Below are 20,239 nucleotides of genomic sequence, written 5' to 3'. Positions count from 1 at the left end.
CATTCCTGTAAGTTTTTTAAGATTTAACTGGACTTTTTGTTTATTTGCTTTTTGTGTTTATTTTCTTTTTAATTTTGCTTGCTGCTTTTATTTTTTATTTTCTGTTGCAATTAGAGAGGACCATCTTTAGGTTCTATGTGGTTTAGCTTTTCAGGGTTGGTAGACAGGGGAGAAATGTTTTTCCTGTCTTAAAACTGGATCCTCTTAGTAGATAGTGACTCCTCACCACTTGTCATCTAGACACATAGACCCACACAACTTGGAGCCTCTCGCTGCATATCTTTCCTCTCCAGACAACCTTCTGTCATTAGTCTCTCTCCTCACCTTCAGTTGGAGACTGTGAGCAATCTCAAGGTATCAGATAATTCTTTACATTGTAAAATCACCCAAAGGAATTAGCAAGATGTTACATTATCATAAACTGTGCTCCAAGATCTTCCGTTGTTTTGCAGCACTTTCCCTGCTCATGGCTTTGTTTACAGTCCCAGGACTATCTCGTTTTTGACTTAGATTAAAAGTTCATTGGGGCAAAGAACTGCCATTTTGAGCAGCTTGTAAATGATGCAGTGTTAGACCTTACAACATGCAAGATTTGGCTCTCATTGAAGATTTTGTGCTAATGGTCTTACCACATACATGCTTAGCTGTCATTTCTTTTAATAAGCCTGAACAACAAAAAAGGAAGGTCTAAAAATAACATTTATAGAAAAAGTGACACCCTGAACATTGAGGTTTCTTTAGTTACACACCAACAGGACAGAATTCCTTACAGGGTTGGTGTAGATTAATGCACCTTCTCTGGTAAGGAATTGGAGGAATCAAAAGTAATTTTAAACCAGTATCCCATGACAGATACCAGATAATCCAGAGTACTCCTGCTGTTTGTTCCTGATCAGTTGAATGCCCTGCCTTTCCTAAGAGTGATCTTTCTATACTGCTGCCAAAGTGTTGTAAATACAGTGCTATGGATGTTCTCCATCCTGCATTGGAACTGACTTTCAGAAATGAGGGTTTATCATACCAGGTAGTGCTACTTTGGATTATAATTTTGTGGTGCGATGGTCTGTGGACCTTCTCTTCTTACCTTGCCAATCACCCAGTAAGAAGGCATATACTATAAAATGGAGAGAGAAGAAAGGATTTCACTATTCCATTTTGTTATTAAAAGGAATTTATTCTTTAACTAATTTCATTTTGATGGCTCTGTGAAAGGAATTAAACAAACATATCACGAGAGCACCAGTTGCCAGACAACTGAAACAGAGATTGCAGATGGAGAGAAATGGCAGCAAGCATACACCAGTCAGATAGTAAAAAAGTACTGGAATCTACAGTCAGCATTGTTAATCAGTTCATGTATTTGTTCTGGCATCACACTTAGCAGCTAAAATCCATCCAGAAAGTCTCTTTTTCTGAAGTTTTCTGCAACTTCTTAATGTGAGCTAATATTCTGGAGCACAGTTTCCAAAGCAAGTATGTAGCCTCAAGTCAGACGTCAGATTCCTTTACCAAAACCATCATTTTCTCATTCGCAGTCCTCTGGCTGCCTTCTCTGTAGCTCTTATGTGATCAGGAGTCTGAGTAAACATCAGTTGGAGGGCCAGCTGTCAACAGCTGCAAGCACTGTCTGCTCTGTCCTCTCAGCATCAGTGTTACAATGTGCTGTCTTTAGTCCTGGGTCCTTCACAGTGAACTACTCTCCTGGTAAAGGAAAAAATGCCCATTAGTTGTCAGCACACTCTGTATGCTACAGAACAATTTTTGTTTCTGATACACTTATACCACTCTGACTTCTTTTTTCTGTTTTGGCTTGGCAATTCTGGAGAAGCCCGAAAGTTTCATACATTGAAATTACCGTAAAACAGCTCAGCCCTGGTTTATCTACATTGTGTGTAATTATACTTGTATACAGTAAACAACATGAGCAGTGCTGCTGTGCCTCAGTGAGGCAATTTGATGTTTGGGAGGATGTGGTTAGTGGAGGATTTTTCACGTTTCTGTTCCACATATTCCAAAGGCAGCTGGCAGAGCTGCCTCCCTCCCCACTCATCTTCCTTGGTGTCTGGGACTGTTCACATCACGGTTTTGGTTTGACCTCCTTCTAAGGATGCAGATAGATCACAACATCCTGGTCTAAACATGGACATTGGTTTCCTAAAATCGATTGTCTGGGGGTTTTATTGAAGGTGAGAGTAATATGTTTTCCTTGAACAAGAGCTTACAAAACAACAAATAAGCTTCACAAATCAATTTAAACTGTATTTACCTTGGCTTATCACCACAATGACTTGAACAAAAACCCTTTATCCAAAACTGAAGCTAAATTACCTCTTCTAACTTACTGAGCTTTTGGGTAAATTAAAACCAGTGAGCAGTGCACACATCCAGCCCTTTGGGAGGGTTGCTTTTGACTTGACCTAGAGGGCACTGGGGCTGTCCCTCCATAGCACCTTCACATACAGGCAGCACACTCAATTACACAGTCACCAAGAGGCAGGCAGTGCTAGGCACCAGCACTTACTGAATTAGGTCTCTGCTCTACAGCAAGTTGTGTCAGGACCCTGCTCTTCACACTTGACAGCCCCAAGGTTTACTTAGTTTTCCTCTGGTTGTGCACTGTATTTCTCTAAATCCAGTCAGTGGTTGTCTTAAAGCAATTTTATTCCTAAACTAATATTTTCTGTGTGGACAGGATGTATTGGCTTTTCCCTCCTAGTTTCAGTGCATTTTTTCACTAGTTTGATAAGTGATCCCTGATGCTTGCCCACATTTTTAATTTTTTTTTCTTTTTTTGTAACTTGAAACAGTCCTACTAACTTGTTTACAGTCACAGTGAATAAGATTTTTTTCCTCTAAAAGCCTACTTAGTTATCCAATTTGAAGCATAGTTTAAACATGTTTCCAGGTCTTTCTTAATATTTATTTTTTTTTTCCTCCCTCTAATAAATGTTCAGGGCCCTGAAGGAACACCAGGAAATCCAGGTCAGAGAGGCCGTTTAGGAAAGAAGGTAGTATTTTTTGTCTTCCCTAATTCCCTTCTTTCTATCTGAAATTCAAATTTACATTATAAAATAATTCCATTGAACCAAGTATATCCCTGTTTTATGTCCTGCTTCAGTTCAGTTTATTTTCTTGCTAGCCATAGCAGTTAGAATTGTCATCATTCAGCAATCAATAACATTCAGGACCTTAGGAAATGTAAATTTGTATCGGGATGTGATTTTGCAACTCAGAACAGCTTCTGCTGCTATCAAAAACCAAAATAACAGAAAGGCTTTAGCAGAAGGGTTTTTTTCACAGCAGAGTTCTGAGTTCAGACATTCTAAGAACTACACTAAATACATCTGTAAATATAATAGTCCCATTAAGTAAATAAATTGGGAACTTAGTATCAGTCTCTTATTATTTTTAATATGATAACACCAACAGGGGGAAAAGGGGCAGCTTGGCCTTCCTGGAGAAATTGGACCTGCTGGTGACTCTGGCCGACCTGGAGAAATTGGTCCCAAAGGTGCAAGAGGAACTCGAGGTCCCTTGGTTCGTACAAAATATGTTTATTCAGTTCATGTATCTCTGGTTTTGCAGAATCTTGTTTCTCCATGGGAAGAGACAAGTCACAGCTGTAGCAAGTATAAATATTTTTTGAGGTAGCTAGAGATGCAGTGTCCTTCCCAGCCCATTTGTCCTGGTGCTTGTCCTGGTCTTTTGGCATCAGAATGAGACCTGTGCACCTTTTCAGACAGGAACCTGAGCCATGGACCTGGAAGGAGTCTTCTCATGCTCTGGTCAGGTTCCTAGTCTGACAGTCAGAGGAGCAGGATGGCAGGGCATACCATGGAATACTCATGTGCCACGGTCTCCATATAACCTCATTGCTGTGTCTGTTAAACATTTCCAATTCCAAGAACAGAAATCACGGGGCTTGCTATTATATAAAATAAATTTTAGCAGTGGCTGAAACAAAGCATTTCAGATGAGGACTGCTAGTCCTATAGAATGGGAACCTGATACTAAGTTTACTGAATTAAGTGTATTTCCATTACTTTGAGCTGCTTTCATCACAAGCTCCCTGAGCTTGCCCCACACTGTGTGGCAGATGCACAAACATACTCAGCCTCTGCAGGAGTGAGACAACATGTCCATCTTACTGCTTCAGGGCCCTGTCCTGTAGCCACTGAATGCAGCACTGTGTCCATGAACACATGAAGTTCACAACATAAAGTAGCTACCTAATGACTAATATTTTCAAGAGAAGGACTCAACTTCCTAAAGTGAGGACCATCCTCAGCTTTTCTGGGCCTACTTAGCTTTATAAACAGAGTTCCTCTGCATGTCTGAAAGCTGAGATCCTTTTGATTTTAATTATGCACTGAGATTATAAGATTAGGACTGAAAATGTTGACCATTTTTTTTCCCACAGAACAGGGAAAAGCCCAGAATTCTTTACCTAATGAAGCTGGACCTAATGAGGAAGTTGTCTGTAGTTCTCAAATGTCAATGTTTGAAACGATAACTTTATAAACTAGGCATTGTTGTAACAGTCTACAAGTGATCTTATTTTCTGTCATTAATTATTGCATTTAACAGGGACACCTAGGAGGAATGGGACCTGAAGGAGAGCCAGGAAATCCAGGTTATGGGGTGAGTTTTTTACTGAATTCATGTACACACATATCCCTAAGTATGCCTATGGTACTCTAAATTATTTCAAATCATGGGAATCTGTATCTAGAATACACAAATAACTTTAGAAGTCTCAGATACTTGCACGTGTTTATATCACAGATGATTGCCTACTCAGAAATGTTAGCCTTAAGCAATGATAACTGGCTTTGTGAGTTCACTAGCAGTTGCTTTTTATCACAGGTTTGAAAACCTTATTTGTCCAAATTATCTCAACCCTTGTGAATAAAGTTCCTATAAAACTACTACAGTTTTCATTATAAAGACAGTTCAGCAAACACCTCTGCTTACTGCCTGGCCAGGCAGTTTCCCTTTTAGTAACAGAAACTGATCAAATGGAGTTAGTTGAAAGATATGAAGATATTGTGGCTTGCAGTGAAAAATAATTGTGATAATCACCATTGAGGGATTGAGTCCTGCTCTTACAGACCAGGCTCCTGTCTTTTTTTCAAACAGAAACTTCCATCAGTGGCTCTAACCCTAAAGTGAGAACCAGCCCAGCTCCTGTCACCTGCCAGAACTTTTGGTTTCTCCCTGAGCACAGAACTTTCCCTGCACACAATACATTTTCTGGCTGGGCCCATTAGTTGTGTGACACATCATCAATACTTAGTATTATTAGCAAGGAGCAAAACAAATAATAGTAGCAAGTAGCTAAAAAAGAGTGGGGAAATAATTATGTCTATAATTATTTGTTTTGGAAGTAATTCTGTTTCATTTGTTTCTTTAGGGTCACCAGGGTCCTCCAGGCCCCTCAGGGCCTCCAGGACCCAAAGGAGAAAAGGTATGAAGATAGATTATACTGTCTTACAGTTTGAGCCATTATAAAAGGAGGAAATGTCACTGCATGCTCTCTTGTTTTCCACAACATGCAACAAAAGAAACCCTTTACAATATTTACTATAGTAGCAAGTAGCTAAAAAAGAGTGGGGAAATAATTATGTCTATAATTATTTGTTTTGGAAGTAATTCTGTTTCATTTGTTTCTTTAGGGTCACCAGGGTCCTCCAGGCCCCTCAGGGCCTCCAGGACCCAAAGGAGAAAAGGTATGAAGATAGATTATACTGTCTTACAGTTTGAGCCATTATAAAAGGAGGAAATGTCACTGCATGCTCTCTTGTTTTCCACAACATGCAACAAAAGAAACCCTTTACAATATTTACAGTACTGTGAGAGAAAAAGAAAAAAAAAAAAAAGGGCAGAAAATGGGGAAACAGATAATTCAGAGACAGTGTTTCAAATTATGCAGTTAAAATGTTTTAGGTTTTAAAACACAAGGTACCCATTTTAAGAAATACATTCTATTGTATTAGATAGCACCACTGCCCTCAATGAGCACTGCTGACAGAAATAATCAGTGTGAAACCAGGTAACCATTTCCTTAGCTTTAAGCCTGTGACTACCCGCATGGATTTTGCTGAAAGTCCAACTAAGATTGACAAAAGTCTGTGCTTAATAGAAACTTTTAGAGCCACACTTTTGCCTCAGTGCTGCTCTTTTATTGTCAAATTGACTGTTACTCTTTTAAGTCTCAAATCCTGCAAACAGATTTGAATGCTGACTGAAGTCTGTGTGACCCCAGGCAGGTACAGGGTTTGCCTTCTTGAAGATTTGTTTGGAGTTGCACCAAGCAGAGAAACATGATCTTATATTAGGGCCAGTTTTGCCATGAATATTGCTAGAAGACAATTACTGGCTGATGTTATAAAGAGGTTCTGAGGGTTTTCTTAATAGCTGCCTTTGAGAACAAAACAAATACTTGGCTTTTTTAGTCCTAAATGTCTTAGGAACACCTAGGGCATATTAAAATGGAATTACCATTCCCCTGTATCAAAACCATAAGCATTATATCCACTTTTACCATCTATTTTTGGCATCTATTAAGTAGCTTCTCTAGGTGTTTACTAGCATTCAAGCATGTGTGCATTGTAGATGTGGTTGACTTTCCAAGTTAAAATTTTTTAATACTTATCTTTGTTTTAGGGTTATCCAGGTGAAGACAATACAGTCCTTGGACCACCTGGGACCATAGGTGAACCAGTAGGTCTTTCTCAAAAAAATTATACTAGGGCTTCTCAAGGCAAGAGATAATGCAGGTTGTTTCTGAAACTTTATATTGGTGCTTCAGGAGTTAGTACCCTCTTGTAGAAAACTGTAGAATGATGGTCCTTTAATCCATAATCCCTCTCTGAAAAATGCAGTCATGTGTTCTTTTCTGCTTTACACTATGTGCCCTGAGTTTAATTACACTAATGCCATTAGACTGTGTTTAGACCAGCACATTCTGGAACAGAATTTTACCCTCTCTGTTTATCCTGAATTGTACCTAATTGCTTTACCAACCAGAAATATGTTTTGACTTATTTCATTATCACTACAAAGCTAATTTAGCTGATTTAGAGAGCTGCATTTCGTAACTGTTTTTTAACTTAATTCATATGTGGGGTATCTCTCTGCAGCAATTACAAATGTGTCCAAAAAAAAAAAGCCATCTCAAAATCTTACTAGAAAAGTGTCATGTTCAGAATTTGGTTGTGCCAGAAGTAATATGTGTACAGCCTACTTCAGGTTAACCTCAGTGTTTATACCTCTCCTCGCTCTTCCAAGAGCAGGACTTTAAGATCCTGATGTAACTGAAGACAGAGTCTGGACTATCTTCTTAATTATGATAATGCACAAGAGAAGAAACTCCAGTGAATCCAGGAAACATGCCACGAGGCTGTTGAAACCTTGGAGAGTATACAAGGAGTTGCACAATAGTATCTATTGGTGGATATACACCAGAGTGGCTAATTTATTCATTTGTGAACTGTAGAGATACACTGCAGTTAGTGAAGCCCAGCCATTTTTTCATTATGTGCCTTTACTTAGGGGACTGGTGGGGAGAAAGTCAGTCCCTTATTATTTCAGCTGATTGTTAGCTGCATGTCTTTTGGAAAGTCTTGGCCATTCTTACATTCTATGGGCCTGATTCTCCACCCCATCACTATTCCTTTGGCTGAAATTAGGTCCATTTGCTGCAAAGAGAGTTAAAATGCTGGGGAAATATTCCATTTCTTGTGGAGTAAGAGCCTTTCCCTAAAGTAGAGCTAGGTGGTGTCTGAATGCAACAGAAAGAACCCCATGACTCTCAAAAGTCACACTATTCCCTCTGCTCCTGTACAGTTCTCATAAGTGTGAGGTATGTTGAGGGACTGAAATTGCCTTATTAGGACAAACTTCAAAATTAAAGTAGATTCTGAGTACAGCAAGTTATTTCAGAAACAAACCCAATTTTTCCTGTGTTGTTTTACAGAAATCATAATTCCTTGCATGTCTTGAAAGCAACGTCTCTTCATTTATTTATGGAGATTTTTAATTCAAATGTCATATGGGTATAAACCTGGCAAAGTTCTACTGAGTTCAATGCATTTCATTTATGTCCATGTAAGATCTACCTTTTAGCTTCTAGTCTTCAGTTACAAAATATTTTAGACAATTGCTACTGTCTGACTGCAGTGTGTTTTGTTTAGGAAAAAAATCATGTTTATTCCTTTAAACAAGCTAACTTTAATATTTGTAATCCTCAGTTCTGTCTAGTTGGTTAGTCTGTTTTAAAAGAAATCCCAGCTTTCTTTTTGTACTTCACTGCAGTACTATTTCAGTTCAGCTGTTAGATTTCATTCTTTGTTTTTTTCTCTAGGGTCCTAGTGGTGAACGTGGAGATAGAGGAGAACCTGGTGATGAGGGCTACAAGGTGATAACTTTTTCTTTTTATTTGAACATGGCATGCTATTCATACATGTAAAGTAATATAGCAGAAGTATCATCTTCTCTCAAATGTGCAAAGCTGTATTTGCTGGTGCCTTGCTCTGTTAATGAGCTCTTAGGACACACTGGAGCATCTATCATATGAAGAAAAGTTGAGAGAGCTGGGACTCATGAGCTGTGTCCTGTGACAGGACAAGAGGCAAAGGACATAAACTGAAACACCTTAAATTCCTTTTGAATGCAAGAAATTCCTTTTTTTGCTTTGAGGATGAGTGAGCACCAGAACAGGCTGCCCAGAGAGGCTGTGCACTCTCTATCCTTGGGAAGACTCAAAACCTGTCCGGACATGATCCTGGACAATCTTTTCTACTTGGCCCTGCTTGAGGAGTGGGGGTTGCTCTAAATGATCTCAAGAGGTCCCTTTCAAGCTAGACAGTTCTATGATTCTGTAATACTGAATGAATGAACAGTTTTTCTCAGAATTTTATGCACTGTTTCTTTGTAAATCTAGTAATTATTCATTCGTTGTATTCAGTCTTGCAGTGTATACAAATTGGATGGTAACTCATGCTAATCACTGATGCAGTTTGCTGAAATACAAAAGAGACAATCTTTGACATGAAACATCTTGTTTAAGTTACACAGATAATGCAGATAGACATAGTAATAAATCAATGAACTGAATACGATCTGTGCTTACAGAAGTACAGAAATGTTGAAAAATAAGCAATACCTGCTTGCATTTTGGAGTAAAGAATTTAAAAAGAAAAGCTCTCTAAAGCCTGATCTTAGCAGAGCTGAGCATATTTTATCTAAGTCATGTCAGTGAATCCATCTCTTCACCCATCTCTTAAGATGGGCTTTGCAAGGAAATCTATAGCTGACTGAGTGTGACATCCTGATTTATCTGTATTGCAATATCTTACATTTTCTGCTTCCCAGGGCCATATAGGTCTTCCAGGGCTTAGAGGACCTATTGGACAACAGGGACCTCCAGTAAGTGTTTCAAGCAAGTGAGATTTCTCTGTTGGCTCTTAACAGTGCATTTTCAACTGCATTCAAATTATTATTTTAGTTTATTTATTATATGTTCTTTCCAAAGGGAGAGCCAGGTGAATTGGGAGAGCAAGGACCAAAAGGAGAAAGAGGGTCAGAAGTAAGTAGAAAAAAGTAAAGTAAAACTGCACTAAATGGAAATTTGTATGTTTTTACTTTTCACTGGCTATCCTCACTAGCTATCCTGAGAACTGTTGTATAAGGCTAAAACTCAGTGTTTGGGTTTCCTTTTTGTACTTCTAGGGACAATAAAAATATAGAAGGGAAAATTGCATGGTTATGTAGGATAGTAAATATGTGTTATTTGATAGGTAAGTGGTCTTACTTTGGGGTGATATAAAGCATTATGAGAAGCTCTTTTGTAAACATTTGAGTGATTTTCTGTTACACTGCTAAACTGAGTTCCTTGTGGCAAACTAGCAATAAAAGAAACCCAGGATTTTACTGCTCTGATCTGTAAATGTAGCCTCTGGTTGAATTTTCAGAGACCTGGAAATAAGGATTTTACTACAGAATAGTAGAGTTATAATGTAAGAGCAAGTAATAAAAAAGTTCAAAGATTAAATCTGTTCCTTTAGAAATAATAGTTCATCTGGGTGGTGTATTGAAAGTTGCCAAAAGTCTTTTGTATTTTCCCATGGTATTCATTTTATTGGCTTTTAAGATTCCAAAACATTTAGGTTAAAAGATTTCTTATAGTACCAGTTGCCATTTCAGCTTAACTTGAGATATTTTGTCTGACAGTTTTCCATAGTGCGACTCTCAGAGTTTAAAAATGTTGTAGCTAAACACAAGAATCTGCAGTATATTAGGAATGGGGAGAAATAGAAAAGAAACATGAAGTGAAGACATTGACAGCATGTACTCTAGCCACACTCAGATATATTATCTTTGACAAACTACTTGCAGCACAGGATAAAATCAGTCATTCCTCTGTCTTTCCCTTGGAGAATATTTTCTTTGTATTGCAAATGCCACTCAGATTTAGACTGCCCTTTGCAAATATGGAACCAATACCCAGCCTGGAGCAACCCAAAAGAGCCTAAAGGTTTACACAAAACTTTAAGAGTGCAAACGTCCCAACAATTCTTAGCTTCAGTGGCAAGAGTGGTGCTGCAATAGCCAGCCTGACAAAGTCAGTCCCATAAACTGCAATGCTGAATTGTCTGGGTTTGCTTTAGATGCACTCTGTCATTTTAAAAAAAAACAGTATCAATGTCTTTGAATACACATATTTGAGTTCTGATTGGTGGACTTTTTTATGCCTGTCTTAACAAAAAGGCATTAAATTAAGGAATAGAACATTTTGTCATGTTTATATTAATTATGAAACATTTACACTTACAATTAAGTTACCTTTTTCACTTAATTGCATGTTATATAACATTGCAGCATAGCATTTGAGCATCACTTTTGCTTTAAGAGCAGTGTTTAAAATTATTAATCCAGAAAATCTGAAGTTTTTTTCTACTTTATCTATGCTAACAAATGTTATGCTTGTCCCTGCTGTCCAACCCTGCTGGTTGTACCTTTTAGAAGTAGGATAAATTTCATGCCATAGAATTTTATATTTTGTGAAGAGTATCCTATACACAAAATTATCTGAGATGTTTTTGACCCATTCTGAGCTTTTATTCCTTGGTGCTTGGCCTCCTGTATCTCTGTTGTCTGCTGTAAGTATCACTTGGTTTTCTAAGAGTAAAGATTCCTAGATAGTCAAGACCAGAAAAAAGTCTGATTTTAAGTAAATTTCGTCTTTTGTTTGCATCCCTGCCCATGCAGGGAGGTTGGAACTAGATGATATTTAGGGTCCCTTCCAACCCAAACTATTCTATTAGTCTGTGATCTTAGATAAAAGAATGTTCCCATATGTGACACTATTGTTTTTGAGTATTCCACACACACTCAGTGCATCTCCATTGCCTACTTTTCAGAACTTCCCTTTTTAAACAGTACAGGAAGTGCCATAAAAGCATACTTCCTGGCAGAGGGGTGGCTGATGGAGAAGAAGTAGGCAGATTCCATGTGGAAAACTTTTTAAGCTTATTGTTGTTGAGAAAGTTCTGAAAACTACACTTTGCCAATTGGGGAAAGGAAAAATACATACAATTCTACCAAAAATATATTTAACTTCTTTTTGAAAAACTTCCTGCTGTCTCTTGGAAAGGAAATAATCAGGTCCAAAGCCAAGCAATGTGATTATATATTAGAGGGGAAAAATTCTTAGCTCTTCCTAGGGGGCTGGGTTTAAGATGTCAGCTCACAAGCATTTGTAACTTTTAGGGACCCACAGGAAAGAAAGGAGCAACGGGTCAGGCAGGCAAGCCTGGAATTCCTGTAAGTAACAATTTTCATTCTATCTTCAGGTTATAAAGCAAAGAAAATAGTAACTAGTAGAAACAAAATTGTTATGCCAGTGGTACCAGAAACTCTTATGCTCACTCTAAATTACTTCTTATTAGTCAGGAAGTGTAAAGGAACCCATACCAAAATAGGAATAATTTTTGAAACTGTGTAAAATAACATTGAATTATAGTCAGCACAAAGAATTGGAGTGCAGCTAATATAGCAACAATGTCCTTCCCACTTGTAAAGTTACTTAATTGGATAATTTTTGCATTTGGCATGTAGTCCATGTGCAACTTATCACATTATATTGCACAGAGCTGTACTACTGTTTACTCCTGGCTCCCAGCAGTTCTTTGAACAGCTGCATCCGTCAGAAGCCTGGATCCATATGTCCATGATGGATATGGCTGGCAGATCCCTTGAGGTTTACTTCTTTCTCTCACTTGCCCTGAGCTGAAATTTTTAATGCTCTTTCTTGAGTCACCGTAGAGAAGCTGACTTGTGTCCCTTTCTCCTTGAGGGAGAAGAAAGAGCAGGAAGCAGTAGGAGTTCTGTAAACATAACCAAGAACAAAACACATCAAGCTATTTTGGTCCCCTAATAAATAATACCACACAAGCACATATTGTAAACAACTTTTACTACTTTACATCAAAACATTATCAGTCACCAAAGAAATGCAGCTGCTTCACAGAGCTTGTACCTGCTGGGTAGAGTGCAAAAGCAGCCTTTTGAAGGCAAGGAGACTGCTTCTTTTTTGTAAATAACTGGCTCTTCCTTCTGGAGGACTGCATAGGGCACATCATCGGGCAAACAAAGGAAAGGAGAGAAAAGAAAGACATATGGAAAAGTGAGGAGAAGACAGTAAATCTAAAACTTAAGTCTTAAAGCACATCCAAATACAAGATGATCCAGCAGCCAGAAGTTAGAAATGAGATTAAGATGGCATGCTGCTTATATTCTATATGGCTGTTGCTGACTATATATTTTCAAATTAGATGTGTTGTAGTTAGCATATTTTACATTTCTGAGAAATGCATTCATACAGAAAGAATTACAGAATTCCAAGCCTGTTAAGATACTGCATGTCAGCCTAAAGGGAAATGATTGTAAAGGCAAAAATCACCATTCCTTTGGTGTGTGTGACAGGAGACTTTTCCATGCAAATGTAGTGGTTTTGTATGTATATTTGATATGTACAGATTTGAACAGCATGATTTTGCAAATGTACAATACAGAGTGTTGAGTAAAATGAAGGCTGAAAACACATACATTTGGGGTTTTTACAGGTTTAAATAGATTACTTTATTAGGTTTCCTTGCTTCAGCTTAAGAATCAGCCATCTTCCAGGCCTGGCAATCAGAGGGGTGAGCCCCATGGTTTCAGCTGAAGTTGCTCAGAGCATACAACACAGCAAGTATAAGGTTAAGACAATAGCGTTTTAAACCAAACATTCTAACTCAGAGTCCCCTCTGTGAGTGTTCATCTGTGTCACTGTCTCTGTTATTATGTGGGGTTTAGGAAATACAGTGACTGAAATCTAGTTCTGTGGTGGTCAAGATGAAGAGAGACAATAATGCTGTCTTTTATTTGAATTTTTCTCAAGGGAAGACCAGGACTAGCAGGGCAGAAAGGAGCAGTTGGGTACCCTGGACCAGAAGGCATTCCCGGGAACCCTGGCAAGCCTGGCCTGTCAGGGAAGCCTGGCCTTAAGGTAAGTTGCTTTCCACCTTGCTCTTCTTTATGTCATTTTGTATTACAGATTTTCTAAGGTCAGGATATTTAAACAGAAGGTTTTCTCAGTTCCTTGAGCATCTTGAAAATTAGATTCTTTGTTTTCTTTCTCTCTTGCTCCTGCTATTCTGGCCAGGATGTAAGGTTAGCATACGGGAAGTGTGATGTGAGAACTGTTTCATTAGCATACTTTAGTAGTGACTACAACCAAGTGAAAATGCTTTCTTAATGAGAGGGGCTTCACAGTTGTGTTCCTGAAAATGAGCCATGGACTGAGGCTGTTTCCTCTCAGGCCCTAAAATAATCCCACATTTTCCGTATTGTCTTTAACGTGTTGGAAACAGGTATTTTGTCTGTCTGTGCCTTGCTGTGGGCCAAGAGTGGTGACCTGCTGCTTCTGGGAACAGTGACACAGCTCTTTGCTTATTCACTCCAGAGAATGAAATCTCTAAATTCCTTTAGTTGTTCTTTTTTATGAAAGTCTGACCACTTTGATTTTGGGTATGATATTTCTCAGTAGTTCTATTTAGATGGACTGGTAATTGTTATAAAAAGATGCCAAGTTAGCTTTGGTTAGCTTTTCATTAAGGTGGCTCTATTACAAGTATGAATTTGCCCACCTGGTTGAACAAAAAGAACATTAAGCAAGTTACCTGTAGGGGGCAGATGTTCCCTATTCGAGCATCTCCAGCTTCTGAGAATGTCCTCTTTCTCGTACTTAACATTCTTAGGAGTTGGATTTAGGAGTATCACCCCGAAGAATTCGTATATTTTTGCCTTTAAACTAAAAATTTCATCTTTCATATGAAAAAAATATTTAATTACTCCATATTAATAATCATGTTAACATTATACAGTAGCATTACAATTTGTAACAAAGAGACACTTTTAACTAATTTTTGCCACAGTAAATAAAAAGAACAAAACTTTTGCTATCTAAGTTTATCAGCCTATGAGGCTTTAAGCCACAGTACCATATTAAAAAGCTCTTAAAATCACATTTAATATAAAAATCCTGTTTCCAATAAGCCTTTTAATTCTATGGATGCTTAATCGAATGTCATATGAAATAAGAAAGGCAGTGTATCTGTATGTATATATTTCTACTAAATGACATCACAGAAATATTATTTTGGATAGTAGCAAATTCCCATTTCATGTTTTTTAACACATCAAAATTGGTTTAACTCCAGGTGACATGTTTTTGTCTTTAAAAATAGTTGCTTTTATTTATTATCTGATGTTCTCATACATTTTCATAACGAATGTTCTGATCTGTCTAGATGTGGTAAAGGTATTGTATATGAATCCCACATAGTGTACACAGTCATACTAATATTATTTGTATGCCTGGTATTTATAAATAAACATGTCGAATTTTTAATGTTTCTGTGGAAAAGTAGTCTCATTTGTTTCTTGATACGAAGTTCCTTCTTTAAAAAATTAATATGATGAATTTCAACTATATTTTCTGTTCATCTATAATGAATGAATCTAGCATCTTGTTTTCATCAGGAGCTCCTTATTGTAAGCTCAGAATCCTCAGACACTCACCCAAAAGCCATATCAAGAAGTCACCTTCTATAATTAATGGAGATTAATGTTCACTTCTTTCAGTTAGAAAAGAATTAAATACAGATCAGCATTAAAGGCTATTAGTCTGAACATGTAAATTTTCAAGTTTGGGAAAAAAATTTAGGTCTCATGTACATAGTGTCTCTATTCTGTACAGTTCCCTGTGGAAGGTAAAAGTAGTCACTAGTATGCCCAAGAGTGCTTCCATATATACTTGAATGCACAATCTTCTGTGGACAGAAGATTGCTTACTGTCCAACTGGGCAACTATTCCTATCTGGGAGGATTCTAATAGGGAAGATGCATTGCATAATCCTAAAGAAGCAACTGATTCTCTTGAATGTTCACAGAAGTCTTTGTATGTTTAAGTAGATGATTCCACACAAATGATAACATGATATATTTAGGGTAGGTCAGAACAAGGTTTAAGATAAACAGTGAACCAAACAACTGCAATGGGCTATGGCATTTGCTTTGCTGACAGTGGTTCATTCAACAAAAAAAAAAAAACTTGACTCTTCAGAAACCTCAATCCACCCCACGGTTTAAGTCCAGGTAACTTTGTTGCTAAGTATGATGGGGCTTTGCTTTTGGAGTATTAGCAGAAATCCAGAGGATACTGCTGACCACTATCTTTCCATGTATTTTGATATACTGCCAATATGTGTCCATACCTGCAGAAAGCATTAAGTGGCTTTGATTGATCCTATGTTACATGTCTGTTTTAGCATACAAAGAAAAAACGTGTTTGGCTGTTCTGTTTGTAATAAATTATTTTCAATTTAAGGGTAATAAAGGAAACTCAGGCTTACCAGGTCTGGCAGGCTATCCTGGAGCTCGAGGTCCCAAGGGATTGCCAGGCATGCCAGGGTCCACAGGAGCACCTGGACTAAAGGTACACAAACAGGATCTTGTTGTCTAAGTACAGTGTTACTAATATTGCTTAGACCTCATACTGCATCCAATGATTGTGGAACCACTGTGCTACTGTTAATCATATGAGTAATTGACATCAAAACTTATTTGAAAGGTGAGACTGCAAGTCCTGCTCACCTCATTTCTCTAAACTGTAGTTTGAAAACAGAGTTCCCACCCATCTGGATGCTATTCCCAACTCCATTCAAACCACTTTGTAGTTGTTAATGATTTAGGGCCAAATATTACTTGAAATTTTAAATTTCTGTAACTGCTAGAACAGGCTGGATGATTTGCACATCTAAGCAAGCTATTAGCAGAGAAGTACCGTAATTTCAAGCCTGAGTCCCAAGGCTGGGGGCTAACAATCATGGATGAGATGTTCATTTATCATAGGACTTAAACTGTTCTTATTCAGCCTTGTCAGAAAGAAAGAAATCTGAGAGTGCTCCATTTTCCAGGCAGTTCCAGGTACTTGACATCAGCATATCCTCACCTTCTACTGATAATATTAGATTAATTGCAATGGTAAAAGAATGAAAGAATGGAAATATTAGAGATAATTTTCTCCGTTTAGAATAGGATTTTTCATCTAAAATCATGATTTGCAGTGCTCTGAGGTTTTACTGGTAGGCAGTTTTTAAAAGCTCCAATGAATTGAAAACTGAGTGAGGGCAGTACTGTCTGTTATCTTTTAATGCAAATATTCTAGTATAAACTATATTCACTATTTGTAGTGTTTATTGCCAATGCTACCAGTCTGGGTTTTACTCCTTTGTCTAGACAATGAGCCACAGGAGGTAGTTCCTGCTCAGAAATAACTTGCAATCTGAAAAAGACAAGGAGTAGGTGAGGAACAATGGTTACTACATCGTGAAAAATAAACAGTAAGAGAGCACGAACTGAGTCAGGCCAAAAGTCTGTCTTTGTTACAGCATTAAAGTAACACCTTGGAAAAAGCGTAAACATAAAGAAGGCATGAAAGGTGTATATTCACAGCCTTAGTTGCAGCTCAGTAACCTCCTGAGCTGGACGTGGTTTCTATGTATTTGATAGTCCTCAGAGGTTTATTTTGCATGAAAATGTCTAGTTTCCATTTGAATAGATGTAAATATTTAGTCTAACAGCAAGGAGTTCCACAATTATACTATACCTCGCTCAGAGGATTACTTTTTAAATTTGCTTCTAATCTTCCTGTTCTGTAATTCATTTGTGCATTTTAGTTCTTGCACAAGGAGATACCATACTGGAAATTATCCAATATGTATGTTTTTTGCAGGTTTCTGAGTCAAGGAACAGTCAAGTCATATTTGCAGTTTAGTGAAAGTGTTATTATTGAAAGTATTCCTAATGGAACTAAAATTAATAGAGTAGATTTATTTCTTAGAGAGAAAGCATGTTCCACACTTCTGCCAGGAAACCAATCTTTAAATTTATAACAGTCATAACTGTAATAAATGATACATTATCTTCCTATTCACAGGGTGAGAAAGGGCTTCTGGGTCATCCAGGAAAGCGTGGCAAAAGAGGCCTTCCAGGATCACAGGGTGACCAAGGACCAGCAGGAGACTCTGGGCTGAAAGGACAGACTGTATGTAATCACAGCTGTTGATGCAAAACAAGTAATCCAAGAGTTACCATCATGAAATAGTAATAAGGATGTCTGCTCCTATTACAGGGAGAAGATGGAGATCAAGGTTTGATGGGGTTTCAAGGATTCCCAGGTCCAAAAGTATGTGCTCATTCTTTTCTGTCAGACCTTAAGCCTTTTACAGAGTGAGAACATCAGGAAAGCACAGAATTAAGCAGCTTTAACAATATTTTGTCTAAATCAACCTGAACTGTTGGAATTTTGTAGGGAGAACTGTGTACTCCATGTCCAAAGACAAATGTTCTGGGTCAGTGCCCTTGGTATTTTCACTGTTACTGCTCTTAGAAATTATCTTATTTCCACTGATTAGAAGAGATTGAAAGAAGTAGATAGCTAATGTTCATGTTTGACTAAACTGTTCCTTTGCATTTTCAGGGTCCTGCAGGGGACATTGGCTTAGTTGGAATTCTGGGCCCAAAAGGTCCAACGGGCCAAGCTGTAAGTGTTTCACTCCATGACAGAGACAGGATAGCTTGCAAGTGACACATTTTTAATTTTGGGAATCTTTTTTCTTATTAACAAGGCTGGAACCCTCTAGCCAAACCTTTCTCTCTGAGACTTTGCTTGTACTGGCACACTGCTCTAGTTGCAAGATGGGCACAGGTACACAGGCAGGGCTGGGTTCTCAATCTTGAAGAAAAAAAGCAAGCTCTGCTGGTGGTGTGGCTCCCCTAGTATAATTTTATCTCCACAAAACATTTTTATCTTATTGCTGCCATTCAGTCATAGAACATAACTTAGTTCAGTTAACCAGATGCAGAGGAGCAGCTTCAGGGTCTGTTCTAATAGCTATTTTTTTCCTCTAAACATTTCTGTACAAGATAAACACTGGGAATGAGCAATGTGCTCAAAATGAAATGGAACAGGAAGGTAACATTTTAGTAGTACTTACTGGCAGATTTACAAGACCACTGTGGGCAGTAATATAGTTCAAGATATAGTTGATTGTAGCTCAATAAATACGTGGCCTTTGGTAATCAATGTATTTAAGTTTCCACTGGTTGTAGTGCATCAGCTTTCACTTAAAAGAATGTGTGTGGGCTTTCCAAACATAATTATTACTAATTATTAAAATAACTACTTTCCTGATTTTGTAGCAATGTGCACTCAGTATTCAGCATGATCTTTTGGATATTTGCCAGGACTATGTGCTGAGCAACTTCAAATCAGGACACGTCACCAGCGTTTTCTTCATTTTGAGAACATGATGTACTAATAAATCTTTTGCTTGTTTACAGGGATATATCGGCCCCGTTGGTCAAGAAGGCATAACAGGCCCAGCTGGCAGGCCTGTAAGTTTCTCTTTTGCATACTTTGGTTATTTCATCTACCCTTAATTTTAATAGTCCCTTTTGCAACTGGCAACCTTCTCATGTTTCCATTTGCAAACAGCAGCTAGCAGGACCATCTTCATATTTTACCACACTGGTGAGTGAACACGTGTGACTCCAGCATCTATGATACATGCAAGAAAAAACATGAAGAAAAAAAAAAGTGACAAAAAAGTCAGTACAGGTGATTGATAGGGAGAACACTGACAGAATTACTAAGAAAAAATGTATTTATAATCTGAAAAGTCAGTTTTCCACCTAGGGGAATTTAAAGATGTTATCAAGTACTGTATATTTCTAATAGTACAGAAAAATTAAAGCCCCAGAGTTGTAAATGCTTCCACAGATGAGACTGGACTTTTCATGTGAGGCCAATAACTCTCATGGATACTGATTTGCTTATTTCAGTCTAAGGTGGCTAGAAAGCAAATTGGATTAACAGCTGCTCTTTCTTACAGGGACCAAGAGGTGAAAAGGGCACAAGGGGTGAAATGGTGAGATGAAACTGCTTTTGTGCATTCATTTTTTGCCTGTGTAAGAAGTGTTTCTATGTGACTCTGAACGTACTTCTACCCTCACAATGTTCTGAATGCCAGACAGTTGTGTTGTGCTCCTGGAGAGTGCTGGCCCAGAAAGCTTTTTGCATGAGTCAAAAGTCTGACCTTTTCTTGTTGAAGTTGACTTATGTAAATATGCTCAGTGAGTGTGTGCTGCCAGGCTGTGTGGGCCCTAACCACAGCAGTCATGTACTTCTTATCTGTCCCAGTTCAGTTCTAAAAGAAAAATCCTTTGTCACATTTGTTGTCAATGCTCCAGTCCCTCACAACCCAGCACACATACGCATGTTCAAAGTCTGTATCTTGTCTAGAGAGGCAGAAGTTCAGGGGGAGCCTGGGGCTGAGGACGCACATCAGTGCAACATATCCCAGTTGTGGTGGCTGTAGGCAGCACTGATAGGTTCTGAAGTTGCTCTTTCTTATTTTTCAGTAAGAAACTTACATTACGTTTTGTACATCAATAAATGTTGGATTTTAATTTTTATATTGTCTTAGAGCTAGTAAAGCCTACAATTGATAATGGCTATGTGAAAAGTCAGTGTCAATTTATCATATTGACAGCAAATATAAACACAGTAATACTTGTGACACTACTTTATATGACAGGTTTATAATTAGTTCCTTTTCCAGTAACTGTC

The 20,239-nt window shown here is 38.0% G+C and overlaps 1 protein-coding gene across 1 annotated transcript in view; it reads left to right on the top strand.

Moving 5' to 3' along the window:
* Nucleotides 1-20,239, top strand: part of COL24A1 (collagen, type XXIV, alpha 1) — a 129,173-nt gene that overhangs the window by 97,370 nt on the left and 11,564 nt on the right. Inside the window, exons 38-53 of the mRNA XM_010006740.1 lie at nt 2,954-3,008; nt 3,430-3,537; nt 4,588-4,641; nt 5,414-5,467; nt 6,667-6,723; nt 8,366-8,419; nt 9,376-9,429; nt 9,536-9,589; nt 11,773-11,826; nt 13,445-13,552; nt 15,935-16,042; nt 17,546-17,653; nt 17,741-17,794; nt 18,089-18,151; nt 18,952-19,005; nt 19,503-19,538. Of these exons, the coding sequence (XP_010005042.1) occupies nt 2,954-3,008; nt 3,430-3,537; nt 4,588-4,641; nt 5,414-5,467; nt 6,667-6,723; nt 8,366-8,419; nt 9,376-9,429; nt 9,536-9,589; nt 11,773-11,826; nt 13,445-13,552; nt 15,935-16,042; nt 17,546-17,653; nt 17,741-17,794; nt 18,089-18,151; nt 18,952-19,005; nt 19,503-19,538 (1,075 nt within the window). The remainder of the gene's footprint in view (nt 1-2,953; nt 3,009-3,429; nt 3,538-4,587; nt 4,642-5,413; nt 5,468-6,666; nt 6,724-8,365; nt 8,420-9,375; nt 9,430-9,535; nt 9,590-11,772; nt 11,827-13,444; nt 13,553-15,934; nt 16,043-17,545; nt 17,654-17,740; nt 17,795-18,088; nt 18,152-18,951; nt 19,006-19,502; nt 19,539-20,239) is intronic.

The sequence above is a fragment of the Chaetura pelagica genome, unplaced genomic scaffold (genome assembly GCF_000747805.2).
Source record: "Chaetura pelagica isolate M959 unplaced genomic scaffold, ChaPel_1.0 scaffold69, whole genome shotgun sequence".
In the NCBI taxonomy this organism is placed as follows: Eukaryota; Metazoa; Chordata; class Aves; order Apodiformes; family Apodidae; genus Chaetura; species Chaetura pelagica.
This window is presented reverse-complemented; position numbering and strand designations above follow the sequence as displayed.